The sequence below is a fragment of the Mesoplodon mirus genome (assembly GCF_964341445.2).
Source record: "Mesoplodon mirus genome assembly, chromosome: 12".
Taxonomy (NCBI): Eukaryota; Metazoa; Chordata; class Mammalia; order Artiodactyla; family Ziphiidae; genus Mesoplodon; species Mesoplodon mirus.
Window position 1 is genome coordinate 77,991,196 of NC_138988.1, and position 20,748 is coordinate 78,011,943.

Here is a 20,748-nt window from a genome sequence, read left to right on the forward strand (position 1 = left end):
TGTGTTACTTTGCAGTCAAACCATTTTATAAACTTTTATCTGAGCCAACTGTGAGAAATACATCTGACCACACCTACTTCTGCCTCAGGGAGAATAAGGACGTTGGATTCTGACACAGGTCACACTTGATGATGTAGCAATGACTGTGATAATAACAAGTTGTAAATGGCATAAAAGGCCTCAAAATAGATTCTTCATTTCATTCTCATATTCTCCCCTCTCCTTCTTGTTTTTGTTCCTCAAAATGAGAATAAAAGGAAATAATCCATCTCTCTTCTTCAGTTCCTCCCTCAATTCACACACACACACACACAGACAAACTGGTCATAAGAAATAGCTTCTGTCTCTTCCACTTAAACTGCTGTTATAGCTACTTAGAACAAAGAAAGGAGAGAAATGTATGAATAGCTGAGAAGAGCTCGATCGGGGAATTAACATAGGAAACAACTCTCTACCTGAGGAGACATTCTGGCAACTGGGACCCATATTCGAAACCTTCATCATAAGCTTGAAAGTGCTGATGGAACTCCCTGATTTTCCTCTCATTTGTGGGAAACAGACCTTTTTTAAAGAGCACGTTCACTGTGACCGGGTAAAGGAGATGCCTACAAAGATAGAAACACATAAAACGTCAGAGCCAATGACCACAGAAGAAAGGCATAGGTTACAAAAGAAGGCATTACTGAATAGCTATATATTAGGGGTAGACAATCATATGTGATATATTTTTTTGGGGGGGAAGTCATTCTTAAGAGATTTTAATATTTGCTTCCTGTGCTCAAGATAACTTGGGGTAACTGAAATTGTGGTCTTATTTATCTGAAGATTTTCAAATGCTTTCTAAGCAAGTATTGTTAGATCCTGACAAATGTGAGATGACACACAGAAAGAGATCGATTCAATATGATTTCAACAAGCATTTATTTAGCAAATAATAACAATAACTGAGATACAGTTCGTACCTTTAGACAGCAGCCAAAAATAACCAAACAAAGAACCAAGGGCAGTATTAGTCACCAAATTCCTAGTATCTCCCAGGATCCTATAACTTTGAACTATACCGAAAGACTGAAATATAGTATCTATCATCAGCAAGTTTTCCCTCAGGTGAATAAAATGATTTCTGCGGGGCCCTTAAATAAAGGAATATCAGAGATTGTTAATATGCCCCAGGTTAGTAACACTAAGTTCTGTTTATTCCATTTTTATTCACCATCCTTTCCTCACAGAAATTTCTCAGGATCTCCTTTCCCTCAAAGTTTCAAAGTCATTCAAGAATTTGTTTTGTTTTGTTGTAGATATTGGGCATGTTAAAAGTTTGGGTGATTGGTTGCTTGTTTTTGTTTTTACTTTTCCTCCCTCTCTTTCTGGAACCCTAACAAACTATTCGATGTTGCTGTGTTTTTGAGTCTGGATGGTTGGTCATGCCTCCAGCATCCCACTGAGATGGAAAAGTGCCTCATGGGTAACTTCGATTTACCAAATCACCCTGCGCGTGCGGGGAATTCTTCTCACAGCTCCCTGCTTAAGGCCTTACGTTTGCCAGAAAGCTCCAGAACATGGCTGAGTGCTACGTGGTTCCCCCCCACTGTCCTCTCCTGTCTCGCTTGCCTCTCAGTACCTCCCCTCTCAGAGGACCTGGGCTCAGTCCCGAGGCTCAGGGTGGCTTTCCCTCAGCCACCTTGTCAGGTCTCACAGATATCTCCTGGACCCTTGTCATCTACTTTCTGATTCCATCCTCTTCCCTCTCCTCTCAATGTCCTCTTCTTCTAATGAGCACAAATTGCACTGAATGTTTTATCAAAATTCTGATGGATGCATGACAATTATATGAGGAAAATCCATGTAGCGCGTACAAAATTGTAAGGAATGACTAGGGAGAAATTATTATAAACGTGTTAAAATGATTCTATTGGCCTATTTGCTTACCTTCAAATTGAAGTACTAACTGCCCATTAATCAGAATTTAAAAGATTAATAGCATCTTTTAATCACCTAGCTAGATAGACTTCATTAATCCACCAGAAAATTTGTGAAGTCCAATATACAGGCTTCAAATTTTTTTTATTCCAAAAAAATAAAAAACAAAATTAAATAATAAGGCATCTATTTACCTCACTAAGTTGTTCAGGTCCATGGTCCCATGAGGGCCTAAATTCTCCAGCTGTTCGTGTAATTCTTCAGTCAGTTGTCCAGTGAATCGATATAGGTTGAAAGTCCCCATTTTCCCTTTCACCATGACATAAAGTTTCTCATGCAGTTTTAAAAAGATATTCTTTGGGATTGATGCTATAAACAGAGAAAACGCTTTTCAAAAGAAGCAACCACTTCTTTTTTTTTTTAACATCTTTATTGGAGTATAATTGCTTTACAGTGTTGTGTTAGTTTCTGCTGTATAATAAAGTGAATCAGCTATACGTATACATATATATCCATACCCCATCCCTCTTGAGTCTCCCTCCCACCCTCCCTATCCCACCCCTCTAGGTGGTAACAAAGCACCAAGCTGATCTCCCTGTGTTATGCAGCTGCTTCCCACTAGCTATCTATTTTACATTTGGTAGTGTATATATGTCTATGCCACTCTCTCTTTGTCCCAGTTTACCCTTCCCCCTCCCCATGTCCTCAAGTCCATTCCCTACATCTGCGTCTTTATGCCTATCCTGCCCCTAGGTTCTTCAGAACCATTTTTTAAAAATATAGATTCCATATGTATGTGTTAGCATACGCTATTTGTTTTTCTCTTTCTGACTTACTTTGCTCTGTACAACAGACTCTAGGTCCATCCACCCCACTACAAATAACTCAATTTCATTTCTTTTTATGGCTGAGTAATATTCCATTGTATATATGTGCCACATCTTCTTTATCCATTCATCTGTCGATGGACACTTAGGTTGCTTCCATGGCCTGGCTATTTTAAATAGAGCTGCAATGAACATTGTGGTACATGACTCTGTGAATTATGCAACCACTTCTTGAAGCAACAGTCAATAGACCTCCCTCTCTATTCCTTGATCAGCAGAGACTAGAGCCAAAGTTCACCTAGTACATAGAATCACCTCCTGCAAATAAAAGTAGGTGAAGACCCAACGCAGACTGTGAGATAGTGAAAGTCCGCAGGGTAATTCACTTTAAGGGATGATTTGTAGGGGGGTGATTAAGGAAACCTCTGGGAAACGCAAATCTAGTGATTTTATTTCCATGTTTAAAACTTTTCATTGGCTTCCTATCCTTAACAAAGTTTACAAGGCGTTCTACCCTCTTTCCAGCTCTAAAATGACATTGCTAGCCCTTTCTCCCTCCAAACATATATCCCAGGTATATTGAAAACACACACTCTTTTATACATCTCAGTATTTTCATGAGTTCTTCTATCTGCTCAGAATGTTCTCTACTTGACCGATCTCACCCTCCCACCCCTATCCCCCCCACACCTACAAGGCATACATTTCTTTTGCTAACTTCTTCTCTCCTTCAAGTGTCTTCTTGAATATCACCTCCACCAGCAGGGCTTTCCTAACTCCAATAGCTTTAGCCCCACTGTTTCCTTTATCTTAGTGTTAATGCTCCTTTCATGATACTCACACCTGGTCTGGTTGGGTGCTAAGAGTATGAATTTTTAAACTCATTACACTATTTCTTTATATTTTTCTTTAATCCTTTTTTATTGTCTTCAAAGTACGTTTTCCAAAAAATAATTTTTAATTTTATATTTCATCATCCTATTACATGTAGGATACATTTTGCATAAGTTAATGAAAAATAATTTGTGGATTTCCTGAGCATGCATTGTCTCCATGGTAGGGGAATAATTGAAAGGAATGGGAAGCTGGCTCAAGAGTAAATATTAAGATATTTCATCTGTTAAATAGAAATATTTAAGCATGCAAGTCCCCAGGGGAGGCAGAGGTGAAAAAATGTGATCACTTCAATACACCTATGATAGGTGAGTAAGTTGGTATATGTTTCTCAAGGAATATGTGAATTTACAGATCAAGAGACTTCAAAATATTTGTATTTCTTTGATCTGGAATTCCATAGTCTAAATATCAAGAAGCATTAAAGAGTCAAAAAAATTTAACCAGCATGTTGTGATTTTTCATGCAAGCAACAAGAAACAATAATCATGCTATTGATCAACTGACAGCCTTGAAAACAAACTTTTTTGTCTTAATGGCAAGAAATGCATAAGAAGAAGCTATATGAAAATGAACCTAAGAAAGATGCAAAAAGGGAAGCAAGGAGAAAAAAGATGGTAGAAGCAAGCACAGACACTGTGAAAGCAGAGAAAAGAACCAGGCACAAAATGAACCAGCTCTGCATTCTTGGGAGGACAAATGGCCTCAGCATGCATGTCTGCAGCCTGGGAAGAAATAAAGGCAGACATGGGCTTCCCTGGTGGCACAGTGGTTGAGTTTGCTTGCCAATGCAGGGGACACAGGTTCAAGCCCTGGTCCAGGAAGATCCCACATGCCACAGAGCAGCTAAGCCCATGCGCCACAACTACTGGGCCTGAGCTCTAGAGCCCGTGAGCCACAACTACTGAGCCCATGTGCCTAGAGCCCGTGCTCTGCAACAAGAGAAGCCACCACAATGAGAAGCCCGCGCACTGCAACGAAGAGTGGCCCCTGCTCGCCGCGGCTAGAGAAAACCCCACACACAGCAACGAAGACCCAACGCAGCCAAAAATAAAACAAATAAAATAAATAAATTTATTTTTAAAAAAAAAGAAAAGAAAGAAAGAAAGGCAGACAGTCACACTGGAAGCGTGCTGACAAATTCAGTCCAGCAGTCTCTGAGGATGGAGAAAGAAACGGCACCAATTATATGAGGTTAAGCCCCACTTACCTCAATAACCCTGTGGACTATGTCAGGAAATGCCATAGTAAAGGGCTTACTAAGCAGTGCAGTTCTACTTTCAAGGAGCAGAGTAGCAACATGAGATCAAGCCAAGAGCTATAGCCTGTAGAACATTGTATACACAGCGGCAGAGCAGAGTTAGTGACAGTTTGGGAGCTGCAACAGGCTGCAGATGCCAATATTTTCCCAAGTAAACATCAGTGAGGTGACCTCATCTCTTACACATATCTAATGGAGATCCAAATGTTTTAGGTTGCCAATAATTTGTTTTACAAGGGCCAAATTCATCACATACTCTTTTCTATCCCTACTCTAAAGAACAAAATAATGGGTCTGCCTCATTCTTTTTTTTTTTTTTTTTTTTTTTTTTTTTGCGGTACGCGGGCCTCTCACTGCCGTGGCCTGTCCCATCGCGGAGCACAGGCTCCGGATGCGCAGGCCCAGTAGCCATGGCCCACGGGCCTAGCCGCTCCGCGGCACGCAGGATACCCCCGGACCGGGGCATGAACCCGCGTCCCCCGCATCGGCAGGTGGACTCCCAACCACTGTGCCACCAGGGAAGCCCCTGCCTCATTCTTGATAGAGGAGTGAAGATGTGATTGTTACCTAAAACTGCTCTTGGATTCTATGTTGTACTTCAGATGAACTATCTGAAAATACTGTTTACCTGTACGATAGACGGGATTTTGCACTGCTAGCTCAAAATTTACTTCTTTGGATTTTAGAAACACATTAATTCCCTCTTCTTCAGTAACAAAGGTCATTCGGGTGCCCACGGCAACGATTGTAAATATCGGTCCATACTGAAAGAAAACACATAAATACAGATCATATTAGTAAACATTTCTGATAAACAAGTTACTGGACCATGGGTTAGGCTTAAGACAGTGTTCCTCAAGAACCCCAATGCTGAATTCACAGTCAAGATAAAAACTATTATGATTATATATAATAATTATAAATTTTGACTGAGCAAAATCTAAATTATAAAAATCTTAATTTATTCTGTTGTAATATTTAACCTTCCTTCTGATAGTGCTATTATTTGCTTATACCTTCCTTTCTGGTAGTAGAAGTAATAATTAGAAATAATGATTGGAGGGCTTCCCTGCTGGCGCAGTGGTTGAGAGTCCGCCTGCCGATGCGGGGGACATGGGTTCGTGCCCTGGTCCGGGAGGATCCCACATGCCGTGGAGCGGCTGGGCCCATGAGCCATGCCGCTGAGCCTGCGCGTCCGGAGCCTGTGCTCCGCAGGGGGAGAGGCCACAACAGTGAGAGGCCCACATACCGCAAAAAAAAAAAAAAAAAAAAGAAATAATGATTGGAAATTATATCAAACACCGTGCTATTTGAGCACTGTTTTCAAGATATCAGGAGGGTTATAAACAACCTATGGTTGAACTTTGTTCAAGAAAAAGATAAACTGCTGACTGATGTCACCCTCAGTCTGTAGTCACTCAACAATGTCCTGCAATCCCCAAATTTCTGTAATGTGCTCACTTTCTCACTTTCCAAAATGACTCACCTGTTCACCTAGCCCAACCCTCTCCACTCTGAGAGGGTGTTCCTGCTTTGTAACTCACTGGGAAAATGAGCACTCTCAGCTTCTCACCAACAGAGCTTGCAGACAATTGTACCCATTTGTACCCATTCTCCATGCCTCCCCTTGAGTTAACACAGATGGAGGGTCCTGCCCCTGGGAAATGCCCACCCTCCTTCACTTGTGTTATGGGTTCCACACTCTCTCTTTGTTCTATGTGTACGCCTTCTCTCTTGTACACCATCAGCTTTGCCTTTTCTATCAGATCACTCCTAGGAACCTACAGTCATCCTCCAGTGCAGAGATTGGTTTGGTTTTAGGGAGTCCATGACTTTATTTGGGAAAAATATATCATTATTTTCACTGGCCTCTGATTATAATGTAACATTTTCTTCAATTGTGAATGGAGGCAATATACCACAATCATCCCCACGACTCTATCCTCAAAAGAACCTACTGTTCCAATTGTACTTTCTTAGATTTGGCATCTATTTGGCATCTATCTATCATAGGGCCAGTTATATTAGCTATATTTTCTTATTCTTGATGCTCAGCTTTGGTGGCCTCACTACTGGGTAGAGACAGCTCTCCCAGGGCTAGCCAGTTTTTAGAGACAGCAAAGGATTCAGCCAACCAGGACCATGCCTTTCATATGGAAACCAACCCATCTTGAGTCTGTGTCCCCAACCACCTCCTGATCTAACTCTCACATGCCAAGCCAATATTATCCTTGCCCTAAATCATCCCAGGGAGAGGCACTAGGTACCTGGAGACCAACCTTATAGCCCAAAGTCCTCAGAAATTATTCAAACTAGTCAATCCTAAATTGTTTACCCTGCCTTGCCTTGCCTTTCCTGAGCAAACCCCAATAAAGGCTCTGGGTAGGGCTTTCTCTTGCTCCCATCTTCTGCCTCCTGACAGGGTGCTTTCCCCTGTGGCCCTGCATGGCATGCAGTGACCCCCGCCTTGGACCTGTGAGTATAATAACCTTCCTCCTTCCAAGTCTCATTCTCATTTCCTCCTATGGCTGTACTGACTTTCCCAGACCATATCCAACATGTACATTTTTGGAAAAACCACCCGTACTTTTATATCCCATTACAGTTATTATAAATATCTCGAAATATCATTTAGGCTCATCAGTACTTCAATATTACAGTCATTTCCAGATCTGCATGAAATGGCACGTGATAGTTCCTGTGACACAGTATTGGATGCCATCAGGCAACTGTGGGCCCAATAATCATTGATCCCCCAAATAGTGAAGTCTCATTTTCTTCCATTAGTGATCCAGACATCTACACTGCTTCCCAATATTCCCTACCTAGTATTGTTTATTAATCAATACTTAGAAGAAGATGAGTCATTTTCATCGTTGAAGGCTTGTTCAAATGAGAATTCTTAACTTTCCATTAGGAAAGTGGCTTTTGGTAATACATATAGGCACTCGGGCCACATTGTAGGCAATCTTGATCATCTCACTTGATAGTGAGTCCATGTTCTAGTTTCTCAAGTCTAACTTCTTGGAGCCACCTTTGCCCCTTTTCATTCTTTCACACACCACATTCCATCCACCAGTAAATCCTGCTGCTTCCACCTTCAAAAGAGATCCAGCCACTTCTCAAACTTCCACTGCTATCACCATGGTACAAGCCACCAAGGTCTCAAGATTGAATTCTTGCCAAAACCTTCGAATTATCTTTTTTCTTTTAGTTTTATGTTCCTGTTTTTAACAGAGTGCCCAAAATGACCCTTTAAAATTTAAATCACATCACATCACTCCTCTGCTCAAAACACTCACAAAGTTTCCCATTTCCCTCTAAGTTACAAATGTATTCTCAATAATCTATAATAACCTACATGGGAAAAGAATCTGAAAAAGAATGGATATATGCATATGTACAACTGAATCACTTTGCTGTACACCTGAAACTAATACAACATTGTAAATTAACTATACTCTAATATAAAATAAAAATTAAATTAAAAAATACATTTACACTTTGAATCTGATCATTTACTCCACAGATATACTTGCACACATAGAAATGACATTTGTTGCTACATTATTTACAATAGTAAAATATGGAAAACAAACCATGTCAATCATTAAGTGACTGTTTAAGTGAAATATGATTCAAGGAATATTTTGCAGCTTTTAAAGCATGCAGATGCTTCTGTTTCTGTGTAGGATGAGAGAAAAGAGGGATAGATTACAAAGATCATATTTTTAAAGGCATCAGAGAGTTGGGGAAACGATAAGAACTAAATGGACTAAAACTCCACAGAGAAGTGTGTAGAAGTGAACAGACAATAGGTCATGATTTATTTCCCTGGTGGCATCTGTGAATTCTGAGTATCGATCAAGGTCAGGACTGAAATAGGAACCTGTGAAAAAATCTACAGATAATAAGAAATTTAATGGTGAAACATTGAACACTTTTCCCCGAATATTAGGAAAAAGACAAGCTTGTCTATGCACACCACTTTATTCAACAATATATTAGAAGTCCCTCTTTATTTACGCAAGAAAAAAGAAATAAAAGGCATAAAGATCAGAAAACAGGAGATAAATTTATCTGTTTGTAGGACATACTGTGTATGTATAAAAATCCTAAGAAATCTACAAAGTAACTACTGTAACTAATAAGTGAACTTGGCAAGGTCACAGGATACAAAGTTAATATACAAAAACAATTGTGTCTTTTATGTGCCAGAGGGATACCACTGGAAAACAAAAGTGAAAACAATTGTATCTACAATAGCCTCAAGAATATAAAATATTTCAGAAAATAATTAACAATCACAGGCAAGACCCCATCACTGAAAACTACAGAATATTTCTAAAAGAAATTATATAGCTAAATAAATGGGAGAGGTATACAGCATTCGTAGATTAGAAGGCATAATATCATTAAAAAGTCAACTCTCCCTCAATTTTTCCATAGACTTAAGAAACTTCCAAACATTCTTCCAACAGTCTTTATTACAGATATTGGCAAGTCAACTCTAAAATTTATATTAAAATGCAAATAATCTTGAATGCCACATCAATGACAAAAAAACATGAACTTTCACTACCTGATTTAAAGATTTACTACAAAGCTATAGTATTTAAGACTGTGCAGTATTAACAAAGAAGTGGACATACAAATCAATGGAATAGGATAGAAAGGCTAGATGTAGATCTACACATATATGGTCAGTTAATCTTTGAAAAGCTGCAAAGGCAACTCAATAAGGAAAGGAAAGTCCTTCAAGAAATTATACTAGAACAATTGGACATCCAGAGGTCCAATTGAAACTCAACCCTTATGTAGACCTTACAAAAAAACTAACTCTAAGTGGATCATAGACCTAAATGTAAAATGCAAAACTATAAACGTTTTAGAAGAAAACAGAATAATCTTTGTGACCTTGCTTGACCTTCTGAGACAAGCTTTTAGAAACATTCCTTAAGACTTATCAAAATCATATACCTAAGGAAGGCTATGGGAGACAAAGAAGTATTTCTTTAAAAGATAATATTTTTTCCCTAAGATCTTCAAAAATACAATCTTGAGTATGAGTATTGAAAAATAAAGAATGGTTAGAGCTTCTAAAAAAAAAGATATTATTTTTCATCTATCAGACTAGCAAGAACTATGGTACTTAGTGTGGTCCAGGATATGAAGAGCAAGGCAATCCCCTACACTCAAAGGAAAAGAAAAAGGAAAATAAAAGGAAAAAGGATTCGTACATCCTTTTGCAAAAGTAACACAATAATATAAACAATTTAATGTCCTTTGGGCAATTTCACTTTTAGGAAGTTATTGTGATGAAACAATCAGGTAAGTGCAAAAAGTACAAACACACACAGGAGCATACACACAAGAATGTCCATTGAAATAAAGAAAAAAAATAGCAGTAACCTATGTACTATTTTTGAAAGATATATTTAAAAGCTATTTAAAGACAAAAATACATACTGCAACAACAATTACTAATATCCTTAGTGGGCAGTGAAAATGTTATCACCAAATAACACCACCAGCTGAAAATATAGTGCCCACTATATTTGTAAAGACCGAATTTGCAAGCAGTTTTTACAATAGCCTGGTGTTAACTCTTGATTTGGATACGAATTTATTAAGCAAATTGAAATTACTTGTTTTACGCTTCTGTCTTCCCAATTATTGCAAGCATTTAGTTAATATGTATACACTTAGGATTTTTTAGCTACGATGAAGTAACTAGCACTTTTAATCTCTACTTCCAAAAAGGCAGTTACAAGCTGCCTTGTACTTCATAACTGATGAAAATCTATTTCTTTCGAAAAACCTTGCATAAGACACAGTTGTTGATTGCTGAGGAATTTATAAGTGGCTAGATCGTTTAATTGTGGTCAGCAGGTAGGTTCCCCATGTTCTAACATTGCACTTGAAATACAATGAAAGAAAATAAAAAAGAAAACATTACCTCTTCCGGAAACCCCACCTGCTAAGGTCACATACCTTGATTCTTGCTTTCTCTATAAATTCTAGAGGGGTTTTTCCAAACTCAAATCCAGCTCCAATCCAAGGAATCCAGCCCCCTATGCACGGGGGTCCACGCAAGTTCTTCCACTGAAGAAATAATAAAAGAGCAACACAACCTAAGATTATAACCACTGTTGGGGAAATGAATTCCATGTTTTTGTCTAGCACCTTCCTGAATCAGAGAAGGGAAAAGTCTTGCTGCTGTGGTACTTGCTCCTTCCCCCGGAACAGGGCACCCTCCCGACCTCCCAACTTTCCGCTATTCCTTTTGCAGCTTGTTCGCCTTCCTAACTGTAGCCTCCTTTCCCCGCCCCAATTTTTGGGTAACTTTTGCATCATCACTCCCTCCTACGTCCACTTTTCTTTCAAGTTCTGGCCACGCGGGACGGAAGGAAGGGGCTGGATCCTGCTGGTGTGGGTGCAGGGGCGGGTGGAGGAGAAGTGGTGCTGTTGCCATGGAGACCGGGGCTGGTGGCGCGGCGGGCGGCTCGTCCGCGACCAGTCAGAGAGCTCGGTCCAGGAGGGGCGGAGCCAGGCGGACTACATTTCCCAGAAGCCTCGCGGGCGTCGCGTTGTTTTCCGATTTCACCCCACTGGGCTGCTCAAGCCCTAGGCTGCTAGGGAGAGGGTGCAGGTTCGGTGGGCCCATCTGGCGGAGCCGAGCAAGGGAAATGGTCCCCGCCCCGCCGCTCGCCGGTTGAGGAGGAGCCGCCCTGGCCAGGTGTCAGGCCAGCCGCGGCGCGGGGCGCGGGCCAGAAGGGGCGTATCGTCCTCCCGTGCTGCTGCTGAATGTCGACTCCGGAGGATGAGGAGAGGCTCTCGCCGCTTGCCCAGAGATGGCCCCGCGCGAGCAAGTTCCTCCTGTCGGGCTGCGCGGCCACCGTGGCCGAGCTAGGTACCCGGCCGTCCAGCCTGGGCCTCCCCCGCGAGTCGTCGAGGGGTCGCGCGGGGGTGGGGGGCCGGGCGGGTGGCTTCGTTTCTGGGTGGATGCAGCCCTCTTGGTCCACACCTGTCCTGCAGGTGTGGCAGGGTGGGGGCAAGGCCAACCTTGTAAGGAGGAGGGATTGGAGGTCACGAAGTTCGCTTCCTTCCAATTTCGTCTCCCTCGGGTGTGCTATTGCGCCTGAATGTGTCCTTTTAGAAGCTTCCTGAGCTGTCATTCCTCTATAGGGATCATTTTCTCTTTCGTGAGGATGCCCTTTTTAAAACCCAGTCCACTTTTCATCTTTATTGAGGTCATCTCTGTTATTTATATTCTTACGCAGCCTCACTATATCGTTGTGTTTTGGGTCCAAGTTGTGAACCCAACCTGTGGGACTTAAGTTCGTTACCCATCACTTACTGAGCATTCACTCCGCATCTTCCAGTTGACCTCTTTGAGTGGAACTCATCTATACTGTGTTTACCTTGCAGGACTCTGAGAAGTTAATAATATATAAACAAACCCAAGGCAAGGCACCCGCTAATTGCAACGTTATTATGACAATGCTGGAGACTGTACAGATATAGTTCAAAAGACCCAGCCCTGACCTTCTTACAGGCTGGTGGGGAGACATGCAGAGACAGACAATTACATTATTGCTACTTATTATAATGAAGGTGTTATTAAGTATCATAAGAGCAGAGAGGATGAACAGTTACATCTGCATAAGCAAGTCAGAGAAAACTTAAGGGGCTACCTAGAGCAGAACTATGATGCCCTTGCAAGAACAGGTGGTGTTTCTTCCAAGAATTCTGTGACTACATTGCCTGTGTTTTCCCTGCCTTCACTGTGCATTTTAAGATTACCCTTTCATTTTCTTGCCCATTAAAAAAAAAAAAAGGAATAGCTTGGATGTGTAAATATTAGTTTGTCCTGTTCTAAAATGAGTTTACTTTGTGTTTCCAGCAGAGCCAGAACATGATCTGTTGTTGCCCTTAGCGCTCCTCCACTCTTGCCCTTTGGACCCTCTGTTTGTTTTCTTTCTCTTCTCCCAAAGCTGATGGCGAATTTTTATTATTCATTGTTTTTACTAAAATACAATTCATTAACTTAAAAAAAATTTTAAAGCAGATTGCTAAATGATTAGGTGTGTTTCCAGTTTTGTTTTGTTTTGTTTTAACCTGATGTTCCCCCTGTGACCAATGGCTTTTGTAAAGGAACATTCCTCCTGTTAAAATTTCATGGAGAATTGTATGGGGGAAGGGGAATCAAAATATGAGATGGTTTTGAGTACAAAATGATTTAGGATCAGAACCTGAAGCATTATTTAAGTAACCAGCAAGAAAACCAAAATTATTTTAAGAGGCATAACCTATGCTAATATAGAGGTGCCTATATCTTAAGACTTTTCAGGTTTCATATGTCAACAGAGGATTGCTTAACTTCTCTATATGCACACAACTTGTGTTTTAGAAAAACTAACAGCAAGATAATTAACTTTTCCAAAGACCAGTGGTTCAGACCGAATATTCTCTTCCCCCGTCTCTGTGTTCTCTTGGAAAAGGCATAGCTATGGTTTTGCATCAGGTGGTGGTCACTGAAAAGACTTATGTAATGTCACTAATGTTAATGAACTTATCTGAATCATTGTGTGTATAAAGTTATGAGCTTGATCTTCCTTATGTGAGCCAGTTAGCTTCACTCTGTTTCCAGGTGAGAGGTCTATCTCTAATTCAAGATGTAATCGTTAGGAAAAAAATTTTCAAGTACATGTCATATTTGTAAGAATGCATAAAACTCATCAGTGCTGGAAAACCAACTCAACATATTCCTTAATTGAAAGAATATTGAGCCTGCCACCCTTTGATATAAAAGACATGATAAACCGTATGTTGCATCTTCTCTTTCTCAGACATCAGGTCAGTGATTCATCTGTGTGCAAACATCACCCACAAAATGACAGAATTCAGCTTCATCTGGCATTTATTAAGAACCTGTCATAAGTAGTACAGTATTCTAAAAGTCACATTGGCTCTTAATCATGGTTGCAGTCCAGGACACATCACAGGCAATGGATACTGGAAATTATTCACATTGGAAGGCAAACATTAAAGTAGGTTTTGGGCTGAAATTTCTGACTGAAAAAGAACCCAAGGGCTTGTCACTTTTTGTTTTCTTTCTGGTGCTCTGGGGCTGCTCTGGGACAGTGATTCTCAAATTTGGGAGTGTATAAGAATCAACTGATGTCTAAACCCCATCAACCTACTGAGACTCCATAGGCATGGGGCTAGGAAATGTGTAATTTTTAACAACCTCCCTGGCTGATTCTGATGTATTCTGAAATTTGAGAATCACTCATCTTGTGCTGACTAAAGTATGGGTCCTGTGATTTTTTTAAAAATTTTGTTTGTTTCTCTGAATGTTATGGGTTTCCCCCTCGTTTTGTTTTTGTTTTTGTTGTTAGCAACCTTTCCCCTCGATCTCACAAAAACTCGACTCCAAATACAAGGAGAAGCTGCCCTTGCTCGGTTGGGAGACGGTGCAAGAGAGTCTGCTCCCTACAGGGGCATGGTGCGCACGGCCCTGGGGATTGTCCAAGAGGAAGGCTTTCTAAAGCTGTGGCAAGGAGTGACACCTGCCATTTACAGACACATAGGTATTTATCTTGATTCTAGCTGGTGAGTTTGTCACGAGTTCTGTGTTTGTCTCCTCTGCTTTCCTGTTGAGCTGTGCTCAAAAGCCAGCTAGTTTTCTTCTGCTAACATGATAAATGAATATAAGGTTAGTAAGGAATGATAGCCTTAGGGTTTTAGAAATGCATACAGAAGTATTTAGGGATGAACTGTCATGATATCATGATGTCTCTAATATAATTTAAAATAATTAAGCAAAAAAAAAAGAAGCAAATATGGTGAAAATGTTAGCAATTGATAAATCTCCATGATAGATATATAGGGAATTGTATTATTTTTCTCTACTCTTCTGTATGCTTGAAAATTTTCCTAATAAAAAGGTTTTTTATTTAAGTTTAAGAAAGAAAAAGATGAATAGTTGATTTTTTTTCCACTTGAGGAACTTTAAACACAAAATTTAAAATATTTTTTTTACATTCTTTGAAAATTAAACTATATTTGAGTGCAGTGCCTCACCAGTCTCTGTCCCATGTGTCAGAGGCCAGGTTAATCTGAAAGAGAACAGGGATGACTGTCTAATCCAACCTTGGCAATAGAGTAAATGCAACACAGGTGATTTTTTCCTCAGTTCCCAGGCTACCTATGTGGGTCCTTAGTCACTCTGAAAGGAAAGTAGTTGAAATTACACTGCTGCCAATGAGAACACTTTTCTGCTCTGCTTCCAATGGGGCACTCACATGGATAGGAGTTGCTGAGTTTGCAGCTTATGGACAGGAGAATAAACTTGCCTTCAAAAGGAGATAGGACGGGTATGGCGTTTTTCTTCTCTAATCATAATCATCCCTCAAATATGTAGGCCCTTGATGAGAAAAGTGCCCAGTATTAATGTTTACCAGCTTTGTGTTCTTAAAGCTTCAGTTCTCCAGATGAGCAGGTTAGAGTGTATTCACCAAGAACTGTCCAGAAGTGTGATTAGACTGTTACTGTTTTGGTGCTTTGTATGTTTTTGAATATCTTAAAATACTTCATTAAACTTCTTCAAATATCAAGAAAAGCTCTCTCTATGAGTACCATGTACTGATTTTCACAATTTTTCTTTTTTATTCTTTTTTTTAATAGTTTCTCTGCTTCCCATTATCGTCTTGAGTTTTGCTTCTTTTCATTTGTATTTTGTTGACCACCATCTGTGGTTTTACAGTTAAGATTCATTTCATATGTTTGACACTTGACTGAAAAATTACCTTAACATAATAAATTATCCAATGAAGTTGTGCATGTTTATTGAGTGAAAATGCCTGCTGTGTACCAAGCTCTGTACTAGGGCATATAGTGTAATGAAAAGACACAAAACCCGCCTTGAAAGGCTCATGGTCTGATGGAAAGATGAACAAGAAAATCAAGTTAATTTCTAATCAAGATGATAAATGCCGTATTAGACACATGCCTGGATAGTTCTGGGGGATCAGAGAAGCATGGCAGGTGCAATGACAGCCTAGAACACTGGAGGCCAGGTCAGAGGGCACTTTTTGGAAAACATGTTCTTTGAGTTGAGTATTGAAAGAATAGGAGGAGTTAGCAAGTCAGGAAAGGGAGAATCCATTCAAGAAAGATCAGATAACACAGGAGAAGGCCTGAGGTTTTAAAAGGCATGCCCATTTGGAGAACCATCAAGACCAGGTGTCCGAAGCCTAGGGTGTGTGAGAGAAAGACACAGCTAGAGAGGTTGACTAGGCCATGTCAAAGCACCCTCTTATTTTATTAAACACAGGGCCATATTCACCCTTTCAATGCTCTGTCTTGCACAGTGTACTCTGGAGGTCGAATGGTCACTTACGAACATCTCCGTGAAGTTGTGTTTGGCAAAAGTGAAGATAAGCATTATCCCCTTTGGTAAGTTTTGTTTTGAAAATAATATACTGTATTGTACAACAGAGGGAATATAGCCAATATTTTATAATAACTATAAATGGAGCCTAACCTTTAAAAATTATGAATCACTATATTGTACACCTGTAAATTATTTAATGTTGTACATCAACTATACTTCAATTAAAAAAGAAAAAGAAAATATACTAGTGCCCGGAAGGTTTTACTGTTTATCCATTAGATTTGTATAAAATTGTGCATTTGTTCCAAAATTGCCTCAAGTTACAGGCTTAAAATAATAAATAATTACAATATAAATCCAAATAACTGAACATTTACTGCATATTGTATACAAAATACATGTATATACCTATATAAAAATTATGTATATATTGGGGTGGCGCAGTGGTTGAGAGTCCGCCTGCCAATGCAGGGGACACGGGTTCGTGCCCCGGTCTGGGGGGATCCCACGTGCCACGGAGCGGCTGGGCCTGTGAGCCATGGCCGCTGAGTCTGCGCGTCCGGAGCCTATGCTCCGCAAGGGGAGAGACCACAGCAGTGAGAGGCCTGCGTACCGCAAAAAAAAAAAAAAAATTATGTATATATTATTTAATATTTTAATATTAAAAGAATTCTTATGGAGCACCTTCTTTATTCCTCTTTCTACTGAGAAACCCTGAGCTTTAGAGTCAAACAGACATGGGCTTATATTCCTGCTCTATTTCCATGTAGCCTGGGCAAACTACTTCACCTTTTTTATCTTCAGTTTTCTCTGCTGTGGAAGTTAATACCTACGACCAGAATTTTGTTTTTGTAAGATTAGATGAGATGATGAATGTAAGTGCATATCACTTATAACATTTATAATAGAAACAGAGAAAAATAGGTTAATACAAGTAAAGTACACAGAACTCCAGTAGATCAATAAAAAATACATAAAGAACATAAAAGGAAAAATCAAGAAAGGATATCAACAGGCAACTCACAGAAGAAGGAATGTAAGTGTTCATTAAACATGTAAAAATGTTCAACCTCACCAGTAATCAGGGAAATTAATTATAAGCACTTTTAGCCATTAAACTGTTCATGGGAATGTAAGTTACTATAACCTTTTTGGAGCATAAAGTTTACCTGTTAAAATTTTTAAATGTGTAATCCTTTGACCTAGCAACTCCTTCTTTATGATTAGAATCATTCAGAAATATTTGTACCTATGCATAGAGTCTCTCACACACACACATGCACACAAAGATATGGACTGTGGGGCTTCCCTGGTGGTGCAGTGGTTGAGAGTCCACCTGCCAATGCAGGGGACACGGGTTCGTGCCCCGGTCCAGGAAGATACCACATGCCGCGGAGCGGCTGGGCCTGTGAGCCATGGCCGCTGAGCCTGCGCGTCCGGAGCCTGTGCTCTGCAACGGGAGAGGCCACAACAGTGAGAGGCCCGCGTACCGCAAAAAAAAAAAAAGATATGGACTGTAGCAGTGTTGATAGTAGCAAAACTTTTTAATTTAAATAACTAGCAATTTGGAAGTAATCCAATAAGTTATGAGACATTTATACAGGGAGACATAACAGCTATTTGAAGAATGGGTTTTATATGAAGAATATATAAAGATGCCTACAACATCGTTTTTGGGCTGAAAAAAAAAATCCAAGTCACAACTATAAGAAAAGGGCAATAAGTAGAATTTCATCTTCCAGGCAAAATCTCTTGGTGCTGTTTTTGAAGAATTGTAATGTTCTAAGCTATACTAGTTGCTTTCCCAGAGTTGGAGAAGGAGTAGATTAATAGTTCTTGCATTCTGTAATTTCTTCCAGATGTGAAAGGGTTAGGTAAGGAGTTCAAAGGAAACATGTCACTGAAGCCAGCTGTCAGGGTGGATTGCCTCCGTGTCCTCTGACCCAGTCAGAACAATTCACTCAGTCACTGGGTCTTTACTGAGTGATTATGCTGTGTCAGTCCTATACTTAGTACCGAGGATATAGTGATGAAAAAGGCATGGTCCCCCGACATAGTCCCTGACTAGACTCACGGTAATAGACACAGATGCCTAAACAAGTAGAATCATGTAACAATCACACAGGAGGTGTGGTTATGGGATTCGAAAAGAGAAAAACCAGTGGTAACATACTGCACTCATCGCTGTGAGGAGAAACAGTCATGCTCATAGGTTATTGGTGGGAGTGTGAATTGATACAAGTACTGTGAAAAGGAACTTGGCAGGATCTATCAAATGTCATATAAATGTTCAAATTTCTTAGTGAAGAGTTAGCTGCTTATGTAAATTATGGAGTGGTCATAAAATGGAATGCTATGAAACTTTTTTAAATGAGGCAGCTCTATATGAATTGACAGATAACCTTTAAGAGTAGAACAGTATACAACCTGGCATTCCGCATTTGTACTTTTGTGTGTGTGTGTGTGTGTTACGCGGGCCTCTCACTGCTGTGGCCTCTTCCGTTGCGGAGCACAGGGTCCAGACGCACAGGCCCAGCGGCCATGGCTCACGGGCCCAGCCGCTCCGCGGCATGTGGAATCTTCCTGGACCGGGGCACGAACCCGCGTCCCCTGCATCGGCAGATGGACTCTCAACCACTGCGCCACCAGGGAAGCCCCATTTGTACTTTTTAAAAAGATACTTTATACATTCGCGCACGTGTGCACAAACCGTCAGTTGTAACTTAGTGGTTAAGACTGTGGACTCTGCACTCAGACTGCCTGGGGTTACATCTTGGCTCTACTACTCACTGTGTGAGCTGTCATTTAACTGCGTTGTGCCTCAGTCTCCTCATCCGTAAAGAGGAAATAACAGTGGTACTAATGTCATAGAGTCTATATGAGAATTAAATGATATTTTAAAAAGTGCTTAAAACATAGCCGGATGTAATGCATTCAGTAAATGCATTGTTATTATCTCTAGAAAAGTATAAGAGAAACTAGTCATTGCGATCACTTCACAAGAGGGGAACTGGGGATAGGGACCCTTTTCTACTCTGTACTCATTTGTACCTCTTCAAATATTGTTTTAGAGTACAAAGAAAGAAACTACCCCTCTCCCCCGAAGAGGCCACTACCATAATCTCAGTCAAAGATGACTGGGGCTTGTCCCGAGACAGGAGCAGCTGGAGTGGGGAGAAGAGGAAGAATTCAGGGCATGTTCAAGTACAATAGCCTAGACTTGTTCCCTGTTGGCTCCAGGAGGTGAGGACGAGGAAGAGTCCAGGGAAAGAGTTTCTTCAAAGAGAGGAACATTGTCAAAACCCCTTCCCCTTGGAAAACTACTAAAATAGTAATCCATGAAATTTGACTTACCCGGGCTTCCCTGGTGGTGCAGTGGTTGACAGTCCGCCTGCCGATGCAGGGGGACACGGGTTCGTGCCCCGGTCCAGGAAGATACCACATGCCGCGGCGCGGCTGGGCCCGTGAGCCATGGCCGCTGAGCCTGCGCGTCCGGAGCCTGTGCTCTGCAACGGGAGAGGCCACAACAGTGAGAGGCCCGCATACTGCAAACAAACAAACAAACAAAAATTTGACTTACCGGCCTTTGTCTGTTAAACTGATTACATCAATGCTGTTTTTATTCTCCTGTGGTCAGAATTAAACTATGTCTTCGAAGCAACTGCCCTTCCTTTGAATTTCAGGCCATGAAAGGCCCTGGCCCTTCAGATTTGAATTTCGACACCTCGGGGTCCTTGAACCCTCCCATCAGTAAACAGATAAACCTCTGTGGTTTGTCTGGGTCTATTCTTTGCTTCACTGTGTCTTAAATCTCTTACATGCAGGGGCTGTACCAGCACGTTATTGTTCCCTACAGAATCTGTGAAATTGATAGCAGCCTTTAAAAAAATGTATCCCCTTTTATAATTAGGAAATCAGTGATTGGAGGGATGATGGCTGGTGTTGTTGGCCAATTTTTAGCCAACCCAACTGACCTAGTGAAGGTTCAGATGCAAATGGAAGGAAAAAGGAAACTTGAAGGAAAACCATTGCGGTAAGTTCTCCAACCAATGGGTAACTTTCCTTTCCCCCTTGAACATTCCCTAATGACTTATGCCTTTTTGTAAACCAACATTCAGTAAAGACCTGAATTCTGACTCTTAATTTGGAAGTGGTATTCACTAAGGGGAGAGGTGAGACGGACCTTTTCTTTGCCTGATAAGGTGTACATGTTCTCTACCAGACAAATTGTATATATGCATCGCTCTTTGCTGCTTTCCCAGACAAGGCAGCTAGATTTGTCCCCTACTGCAGCTTGATATAAAGAGTCTGATCATTAACAGTTGCCCTGGTGTGAATTCTGATTCTGCCACTGTGGCTTGGCATTGTGGAAGTCACTTAACATTTCTAGTCTGTTTCTTCATCTTTAAAAGGGACTGTCTCAGATGGTTTCCATGACAGAGTGC

General features: G+C 40.7%; 2 protein-coding genes across 9 annotated transcripts in view; one reads left to right on the forward strand and one right to left on the reverse strand.

Annotated features, from left to right (window-relative positions):
* Nucleotides 1-11,298, reverse strand: part of CYP39A1 (cytochrome P450 family 39 subfamily A member 1) — a 67,474-nt gene extending 56,176 nt beyond the window's left edge. For all 3 annotated transcript variants that reach the window (XM_082639515.1, XM_082639514.1, XM_082639516.1), the window contains exons 1-4: nucleotides 10,897-11,298; nucleotides 5,531-5,666; nucleotides 2,115-2,289; nucleotides 456-605 (exon numbers count right to left, since the gene is read on the reverse strand). In XM_082639515.1, coding sequence (XP_082495641.1) covers nucleotides 456-605; nucleotides 2,115-2,289; nucleotides 5,531-5,666; nucleotides 10,897-11,073 — 638 coding nt within the window. In that variant the 5' untranslated portion in view covers nucleotides 11,074-11,298. The remainder of the gene's footprint in view (nucleotides 1-455; nucleotides 606-2,114; nucleotides 2,290-5,530; nucleotides 5,667-10,896) is intronic.
* Nucleotides 11,299-11,388: 90 nt separating this feature from the next.
* The window catches only part of SLC25A27 (solute carrier family 25 member 27), a 28,647-nt gene continuing 19,287 nt past the window's right edge, over nucleotides 11,389-20,748 (forward strand). For 4 of the 6 annotated variants that reach the window (XM_082638208.1, XM_082638207.1, XM_082638210.1 and 1 more), the window contains exons 1-4: nucleotides 11,391-11,815; nucleotides 14,307-14,498; nucleotides 16,281-16,365; nucleotides 20,214-20,336. In XM_082638208.1, the coding sequence (XP_082494334.1) occupies nucleotides 11,710-11,815; nucleotides 14,307-14,498; nucleotides 16,281-16,365; nucleotides 20,214-20,336 (506 nt within the window). In that variant the 5' untranslated portion in view covers nucleotides 11,391-11,709. Of the gene's footprint in view, nucleotides 11,816-14,306; nucleotides 14,499-16,280; nucleotides 16,366-20,213; nucleotides 20,337-20,748 lie in introns of all 6 variants that reach the window. The other 2 variants (XR_014295489.1, XM_082638211.1) reach the window with 1 other exon arrangement.